Here is a 9,508-nt window from a genome sequence, read left to right as displayed (position 1 = left end):
AGATCCTCTGTTCTCTCACTCAATCCCATAGAGATCATGCTGAACACAGCATGCCTCCCCTTCTCCAAATACACGTGCCTCCCCTTCTCCAACTACCTGCTAACACCAGGCCATCACTGCTGAAAAACAGTGTGTTCCAGATTTCTCTAATGAGAAAAACCTCACACAAAGTTTGCAGTCACTGTTCAGTAGCTGCTGCTGCGGTTGCCAATCCAGCTTTGAGTCTGTTTAAATGTTGCATCCCAAATATGACCTCTGTCAGTGTCTTGTCCATCACTGTGGAGGGCAGTGGTTGTTTTGTGCTGCCCCCCACCCCATGCTTTATTTCTTGGCAACCTCTGAGTGCACAGGACAGGGAGGCAAGCACCTGCAGGTCCATGCAGCTGGACAATGTTCTGAATGCACATCTCCATCCACAGCTGTCTCCTGATTGCTAGAGGAGCTGCACAGAAACTCCGAGATTTCCTGCCAGCTACATCAGGTTAGTGTGCAACTGTCTGTGCTCAAATGCCAAGCTTCTCCAACTCCCAGGAATGAGATCAATCACAGGTGGATGAAATCTGGCAAGAGCCAAGACAGCTGCATCGACACGTAAGAGAAAGTTGGTGCATTCCATAATGGACGCGTGCTTTTAGCTGTGCTTTCAGCTGTGCTGTGCCAGGAGACTGACCCACAGGCACACCAGCAGTGCACTGCTTGGTCACCTGGGACAGTGACCATTGCCCTCCGGGGCGTTTTGTGTGGCGCCCACTCCAGCAGGTGAGAGCTGCGATCAGCTTTTGGTTTGAGGGAGATGAGAAAATCTAATGGGATCATTATAGGGAATACTGGCTTGTTGCACTTCTTGGCACATTTAAAAGCAGAACCTTAAATATATGTGGAAAAACAAAGCAAAAATGTAGGAACTTGTAGCATCGTCATTGCTCTGGGGTTTTATAAGCTCCTGAGCTAAGCCTCTTCGGATCTTCATTCTGGATTGCAAACTTTCAGTGCTAATACACTTCATCTTTTGTTATATACAGCTGTAAATATATTTCACAGAATCACAGAATATTGTTAATTGGAAGGGACCTACAAGGATCGTCAAGTCCAAATCTTAAGCGAATGGCCCATTTGGGGATCAAACCCACAGTCTGGGTGTTCAGCAACACCATTCTCTAGCCAAATGAGCTTATCTCAAATTGTTGTGGATTCAATGCATGGAACCAAGCTGAACTTGAGCAAGAAAGTTTACTACAGCCTACAGCTGCCTAGATACTCGGGGGGCAACCTGCAGCCTGGGTTGTGTGCCTAAGAATACATTCAAATAAGAAGGGACCTCTGAGGTGTTTCACCACAGCCCTCCTGCAGAGAGGGGTGCAGCAGCTGTGATTGTCAAAGTCCTTAACAGTGGCAGGATGACACATCTCTGTCGAGGCTTCAGAAAGATGCCATTTTCTTTAGTGATATTAACTTCATAGTTATTAGGACTCCTGGTGGGAGACTGGGCTTTGCTTCCCATCAGGGGGGAAGGGAGCTGAATTTGATGCACGCAGGATGTCTTAGAGATCTTATGTAAAAGTTGTCATAAGTCACTATTTGTTTTCTCTGTTCTGAGATGCTGTGGTTCAAGCAAGATGGTCCAAAAAATGCCTACAGGACTGGGTTGTGCAATAGGACTGGTTGTCCAGCTAAAGCAAGCTGACAAAGTCTAATCTGTAGATTGGACTTGTTAATGAGTAAGCTCTTCTAAAGAATCAGACAAAATTAAGACATAAAATGCGCTTTCATGGATCAGACACTTAAGTACTTTTGAGGTTTCCCAAGCAATCAAGAATGAAAATACCTCAACAAAAAATCAAGTATTTTCTAAAGATGCTGAATGTCCAGGGGCAATCATGATCTTCCACAAACATCTTGTGCATTCACAGTTCTCCCTGGTTTCAGCAAGTCTGAAAATCAAGCTTCTTGTTGGGGAATCCTAATAAGGATTTGGATCCTTGTGTTTAATACCTTTGCTATTAATAGTTTAGCCATTGAATAATTAATAGCTCTGCTATTAAGCTGCATTGTAAAGGGCTAACAAATTTTGACAGAGAAAAAGGAAAGGGTCAGTTAAATATCTTCAGTGATACTGCATATGAAAATCAAGAACTTGCTCACACTGTCTTATCACACAAGTGTTTAAAGAAAAGATTTTCTGGGATTCTTGCTAGCATCTCCTAGGATTGTTGTCTCTTGTCCATGATGATTTTATGAAGAAAAAGGGTATATTTCCTCATAACGTGGCGGTGACAAGTTATTATGGGCATAGTCTTCCAGCAGTCCTTCTGGTTCATCAGAACTGTCTTCTGACCTGAAAAGAGGAAGAGGAGCAGATACAAAAAGAATTTACCAGAGCATTCACGTAATTTCAGTGTTTCATCCTCCCAGCCTTATCTGGGAAAAGTACTCCCAGCTAATGAAGAAAATGACATGAGATGAAGTTTTACTGATATTCAGCTGTTTGCTGTGGTTTTTTCAAGAAATTTAGAAGTGTCAGGAGGTGACCTTTGTCTCCACCCTGCCCATGCCTGTCATTCATATTTGCTGAGAACAATAAGTTAGTCAGCAGTTTTTGAAAAAGACTTTGATAAATGAACTAACAGTGACTTGTGTTGCACAAAGGATATAATTATGAGTAATTCCTATAATTAGAATATTTTTCCTTGGAGCAAAGAACTATATAAAATAATTTTGTGTACAATTTGAGCAGCTCCATACTGCTGTGCAACATGACCAATATTGTTTATGCCTCAAAACTGGGAAAAGAGGAAGAGCTGGAAGGTTGTTTCAGTGGGACAGCAGCATGTTGTGACCAGGTGTATTTAGGAGGGAGAGTATCTGGTACCAGACTGATTCTTGCATTGTTGCAGAAATGCTGTTTTTGTGCTGACTCATGTGTTGTAATTGTATTTGAGTGGAAGCCTCTGGGTCTGCATGATGCCTTTTCCTGGTCTTAAAATTGGAGAGCCAGACACAGTTAAGGGACAAGGGGTTTTACCTCAGTATTTAGTAAAGATCCTTACGGTGCATAACTTCACCAAGGTGGGATGTGCTGCAATGCACCCCCACAATAGATGGTGTATACAATTTATAGACCTTAAAAATCAGCATATCTAGCAGGGGTGCCCCAATGGGAGGCCTGGATGAATGGTGTGATATTCCCCCATCTGTGGAATTCCCCCTGCATGGGCGAATCTCTAGTTTACAGGATGTGTTCCAGAGAGGACCTTGGTTTCCCAAGACAGTGTAGGGTTTTCTGGCCTCCTACCACCCCCATAAGGCCTTTAGGATGTTTGGTCTCCTGGCCTAACAGAAATCTAGGGCTATGCTAAGTTATCAGACTTAAGGAATTGCAAGCATGCATGCTAAGAATACTGAGGATATATAAAAGTTATATATATAAACACACACACACACACACACACACACACACACACACACACACATATATATATATATATATATATGGTATATTTAAAAAAAGGCAAAAAATCATCTTGGTATCATACACATAATAACCAAAAGGTGGCAAGATAAACATAAGAAAACCTCCACAAACAGGAACATATATATCTTAAAAAGTAACAAGAGGTTTAGTTCACCAAAAACCAAAAGGCATTTACAAGTGAATTTAAATTGTATAAAAACACTTTGCAGGAAAAGTATGTTTCCTCACTCAAGAAAAATTCCTAACAAAGACAAAAAAAAAGCCTGAGAAGGATAAAACCCTGGACTAGCTGCAGTTTCTTATGAAAACCCCACATTGTACTTATAATACTCAGAAGCCTATGTCCAAACACACTAAGGCATTTCAGAAGATGTACCTCTGATTCCTGGAATTCTCTGCAGCATAAGCAGTGTAGCTCTCATCTCCAGTAAAAGCCAGGTTGTCCAGGGCGTAGGCAGGGCAGAAGTGAGGAGAGCCCGAGGCGAAAAGTGGCGAGGTGCTGGGGGGAGCAGCAGCGCAGCAGCTGAGCCCTGGGCGCAGGTGGCCGGGACTGACGGCAGCGCCTTCCTGGGACGGGTACGGCGGAGGGATGTACTGTACCACTGTGGCACCGTGGAAAGTTATAGGCTGGTTAATGCCAGTGAAGACAAAGGACTGTCCGCTTGCAGCCTGGTCAAGTTCCGGCGTATTTTCCTCTCTTTCTTTACAGGGCTTGCACGTAAGCATGTTAAATTTACAAACAGCAATCAGAATAAAAGTCACCCCAACAGACAGCAGAATAGGCCCTAGTAACTGAGTCCACTCCAGGTGAGTAATGCCATCATATTTTATCCATCCCATCACAGTGAAAGTGATCCCCACCAGTCCCAAAAACACACCTGAAAAGAGCAGAGTGGTGCCAGCTTTATCCCCATCTGACACCAGGGCATCAGATCTGTTTGGCTGACAAGGAGTAACAGAAAAAACATTCAAGGAGAAATCTTCTACATTGTTGTTGTTTTGCTCCATTACTGGCTATAATGTATCCTCTCCTTCAAGAGAAAGGGGGCTTGTAAAGGACTTGGCAGAGCATTTAAAGTCGAAGGTTCCGGTTAGTTATACAAGAACTTTGTGTGTGTATGGTTAACAGAGTCCATCATGTGAAAGAATAAACTTTGCTTGAAAGAACAAAGGTCTGGGAAGTGAAGCCTGAAGCCATCACTAAAGATTTCTTGAATTACCACCGTCACTTCCGAAATGGATTCACCCCTGCATGACTGCCTGTCTCCTTGTGTTTCTTCTTCTTTAATTTAGCACCCATGATACCGTGCTCATTCTGGAATGCAGAAAAAGCAAGCTGAAGCTATTGCAGCTTTTCCTTGGCCCCAGCTAGCTGATGCATCCAACATATGGACAGCATATGTTTAGTCAAGAGCAGTGAAGAGATCCTTGCTCTCCACTTCCTGCTCAATTTTCTGCAGGAAAATTCCACGTGGCCATTGCTAGGAATGCTTTTCCATGCTCTCAAGCGTGACATTTATAGTCATGCCTGAACCTCTGTTGCAGCTCATTTTGCATTTCATGGTTTACAAAAATATCAAAGTATGCTTTCTGATATTTTTCTGGAGCAACCAGTAGGTGAGCAGGAGGGTAAGCAGCAACAGGATGGCGAGTGCTGAGAAGCCTGGGAGAGCTGTTGGCTGTGGGAGAAACATTATTTCAAGACAGACAAAGTTTTCCACCAGGTTGAAGCAGTAAAATTACCCTATAATTTCCCCTTAATTCTGGACATATTTTGTTGTAGGTTTTAAGGTTTATAGAGAATAATGTCCAAACACCCTGAATAGCACATCACTGCAGGAAAGAGAAAGCACCTCCTGTAACGCTAAACTTGACAGAGTGAGGAATCTTATCCTGTACTCACAGGTATCTAGGATACTTCTGCATATCATAATGAATTGTTCTGCTGAACTCATGTCTCATATATTAAACAGACAGATTATTGAATTTTGAAATTTTCTGTTTCCTAACAGTTTCAGACTAAAGCAATTCCTATTGAAAGGTTCTGGTAGAATGTCTTTGTATAATTCCTTAAGGAGGAAAAATCTCCAACTACTCTGCCTGTTTTGACTAGCATGGCAGGGACACACACAGGACACTGATTACTGCTTGGGCAGTAGAACACATAATGTCATTTCCTGCTACCAGCAGCTGTGGGGAAGCAAGCTTATCCTGAAATTTGTAAAACTAAAAATAGCTCTAGAACTAGAAAATTTACCTTTTAGACTGTTTCTTCAAAGTCAGTAAAAGTGCCTTTAGTCTACTGTGCATTCACATGAGACTGCGTGACAACAGCTCTTTCCTAGAAAGGGCTGTTCACAAAATTCGGCACTTTTAGAACTGATGCTGAATGCAATTGCAGATGTCGTTCTCATTTTTTAGTGCAGAGACCTTGAGGAATATTAGTGCTGGATTCCTTTAAAAAAAAGCTGTGAAGCTTCCAAATGCAGCATTATTAATCGCCCCTGCTACCCAGGGTGTCAACAAATTTTCTGACAAATACACTCAAGATCAGCCTTTACCACAACACTAAGTCTGGTCAGGATTCTCTGCACCTCTTGAGCAAAGAGATCAGTCTTGCAGTGCAGTGGTTTTGTATGATGACAACTAAACTAGAAAGTGCTGAAATACTACATAAACTGTCCTTGCACTGGCAATTACAGCCGAAGTCTAAATCACCTTTAACCTTACATTTGTTAAAGTTAATGGAATGAACTGTTACTGCTCTTTACAACTCAGGTTTTTCCATACTATGAATCATCCTTGCCGCTGCTGAATCTTTCAGGCTTTCCAACATCCTTTTAAAAGCAGCACCATATTATAATAGCTGTCCAGCTAATAGTTTAAACAGATGTAGTGTCACCTTGCTCCTGTCATTCATTCAAGAACTCTGCAACTGCTATTTGCAATGGGATTGTACTGGAGCACTTCCTCAATCCCACTGAGTGATCCTTAGATCCTGTCTGGAATCAGACTTTTCCAATTTGGGTGTTGTGTCATCCCGCAGCCGTCTCTTTTCCTCTGGTCTAGGACATGACTTCATGTGTTGAGCAAGTGCACAGTAGAGCTGGAGGACACAGGGTTCTTTTTTTCCTTCCAAACCTATATGCCACTTGAACTTTTAAAATAGGATGGAAAACATTCTCTATTTGCTGTGCTGGGATCTACAAAATTACTCCTTTCCCTGTAAACTGTTCCCCCTCTGTAAGTCAGCTTCCTCTATGCATCCCCATATTCCTCCAATTATTTTCCCAGAGAGTGGTAATGCTGCAGTCAGGCAGCTGTCAAGCTCTTAAGAGATTACTGGATCACACTGAGATTTTTAGGACCAGTGCTTTTCTTTGCAAATAAGTGTGTGTTTCTGGGGACTCACTTAAAAATGTCAATTTACCAAATGCATCCCTTTTACCTGGTATGACTCCTAAGCAAAAGTTTTGTGAAACCAAGGAAAATTGGTTGGAGAGAGGTTTTTTAGAATGAGTGCTGTTTTCAGATCTCAATACAGTTCTGTTCTCATCTGCTTCAGACCTTACCCATGAACACAAGCATTGCTTTGCTTTCTGTTCTTCCACCTAATTTTCTATCACCAGGGGAAGTAGTAATAGAAAATATTGCCTGCAGTGCTTGCTGCTGGAAGCAGGTGCTCTGCACCCCCTCAGTTCTCTAACCTGTTTGATAAGTCATCCTAGTGAACACTGACAGGCTACCTCTTAACCCTTTTTTCTTCTCTTTATGTTACCTATTTTACACAGTTGTTCACATTATCAGCCTCTTGTAGGAAGGTTTTATTTTCTTACACACCAGTTATATAAGCAGGGACTTAGTCAAAGAGCATGCAAAAGAAGCTGCACAACACAGGGTATTGCACATTGATTAGCTTTAAAATAAGTAAGTACAAATTATCAGTCCATAATATAGGGAGATTAAGGAGTCAGTGGTTTGAGTTAGTGGGATTTTTCCTAGAGAAAGGTAACTGCAGATGGTGTCTTTAGTGGAAAACAATTACACATGAAGAACCACTGTGAGTGGGCCTTTCACCCCTGTACTATTGCACTGCCAGCCTCAAAGCACAAATAAATTGTGAGGAGCCGGTTCAGCCAGCTGTCCACAACTGCATTTACCAGCAAAGTGGCTTTATATGCTCCCGAAAATGTTGTCTTGTGATCAGGCACACCAAAATGAAGGTTTTTCCATGCCTAATTGTTGAGGTGCATGCATGCGTGATAGAGGGAAGAGCACTGAAGTCTGGCATGTTCAGTGCAGAATGTGGAGGTATTGGCACTACAAGTCATGACTCTGAAGAGATAGGATGGAAAAGGGATAAGTGAATACAGCAACACAAACCACAAAGGGCAAAGATGGGGTGGGTGCAATCACCCCCTTGCAATATTAAGTGCTGCTATCACAAAAACATAGCAACATTGCAAAGACCTGTGCAATCTGTTTTTCAGATGAGTTAACTGTTGATTTTTTTAGCTGCTGTTGATGTAGGAAGAAAGACTTTTCCTAGAAAAAAGGTATTCATTTATATTTTTGTGTATCTCTCATATGCAAAGGATTGCAGTGCTGCAGTTAGAAGCAGAGCAGTGTCAGTGCAGGCAGCAAGGAAGAAAGACCTTCACTTAGAGAGGGCAAGCAACCCTTACCTCCCACTTTGCCTGTTTAAGTAAGTGTGAATCAGTAACCAACTTGATTTGCTCACTAGCATTTCTATGTCAAACATTTAAGCTAACCTCAGAGTAGAAAGGAGGTTATAGCACCATTAGTGGGACAGTAAAGTATCTCACTTCCTCAATAAAAATGCTATTCTGTATTATTTTAAGCTACTTTTATAGTTTTACAAGGTGTTGCTTCCTTTCTAATACAGACATTTCACTCCTACTCCTCACATCAAAAATTCCTCCCTCTCCTGCCGTTCACCCAGTGGTAGCCTTCAGTGGTGAGGGCAGACTTGCTAGCCTCTTACTTACATTTTCTGACCTTGCTGCAACAGTTTTCAACAGCACAGTCGCCAAATACTGTGGCACTGGCCATGTTAACCACTTCAGTGCTGAGCACTTCATGGAGGGGCACCCAGCACATCCATTGAGTTTTCATGTAATGATTTTTCTAAGTAAAAAATAGAAGACGCTAATACAGTGGTAAACAGATCTATTCCTAAGCATCTTCTCAAAATCACAGAGAGATAAATTCTGTTTTCAATCCTTGTTTTGAGAGGTAACACCTTCTCAGGATGCTGAGAGACTGCTTTTTTAGAAATGAAGTTATCCACACTGAAGACTCTGCAGTAGATGAACAAAATACAATAATCTTGAAGGAAAACAAGATTGTGTTTCTGTTACAGAGAACTCTGATGAATGAACATATTCTGCTTGATTTGTCTGGTCTCTTTGGTACATCTTGGGAACAACCGACTGAGCAAATTGAAGGCAGCAGAAAAGGTTGATACTTTTTCACTTTACTACCAAATGCAACTGATTATTTTTTTTTAAGATGGTGAAATATTTCCAGATTTGTGAAAACATGTTTTGATACTTAGCCTTTTCAGAAAATGAGTGTTCTGGATAAAGCTAACATGGGCTTTGTTGCATGGGATTTTTCCAGTAAAATATCCCAGCTTCTGTTCTTGTTATATGATAGAAGGATAATTTGAGAGAGAAACAGACTCCTTAGACACATGCAAAGCTATGTAGGCATGAATCATACACGGCAGTCGGCCCCACTGTTTAAACAACAGGAGCAAAAGCTTAAAAAATAATCACAAAGATGGCAAACTACAGCTTGTATTGCAGATTGCATATAAGGACAAACATCCTTGAAAAACTCACTAGGTAAAAAATGTTTGAGAGAAGAGAGGACAAAATGCCTACTGGCTTTTGTGGATTCCCTTTCTTCATACAGACATTTCTAATGGCTGAGTCATGCCAATTTAATCAGCTCCTACATACTAAATCCCCCTCTGTGCTGTGTTTGCTCATTACTCTGCATGGATAAGCC

The 9,508-nt window shown here is 41.7% G+C and overlaps 1 protein-coding gene across 1 annotated transcript; it reads right to left on the bottom strand.

Annotated features, from left to right (window-relative positions):
* Window positions 1-1,526: 1,526 nt before the first annotated feature.
* On the bottom strand, window positions 1,527-6,990 carry TMEM174 (transmembrane protein 174). Its single transcript, XM_054289094.1, has 2 exons — window positions 3,849-6,990; window positions 1,527-2,335 (listed from the first exon to the last, which is right to left on the bottom strand). Exons 1-2 carry the CDS (start codon window positions 4,478-4,480, stop codon window positions 2,233-2,235), a joined length of 735 nt encoding a protein of 244 aa, XP_054145069.1. The 5' UTR covers window positions 4,481-6,990; the 3' UTR covers window positions 1,527-2,232.
* Between the last annotated feature and the right edge of the window lie 2,518 nt (window positions 6,991-9,508).

This window comes from Melozone crissalis, unplaced genomic scaffold (assembly GCF_028551555.1).
Source record: "Melozone crissalis strain CALT ecotype California unplaced genomic scaffold, PUWL_Pcris_2 ptg000005l_1, whole genome shotgun sequence".
Taxonomy (NCBI): Eukaryota; Metazoa; Chordata; class Aves; order Passeriformes; family Passerellidae; genus Melozone; species Melozone crissalis.
This window is presented reverse-complemented; position numbering and strand designations above follow the sequence as displayed.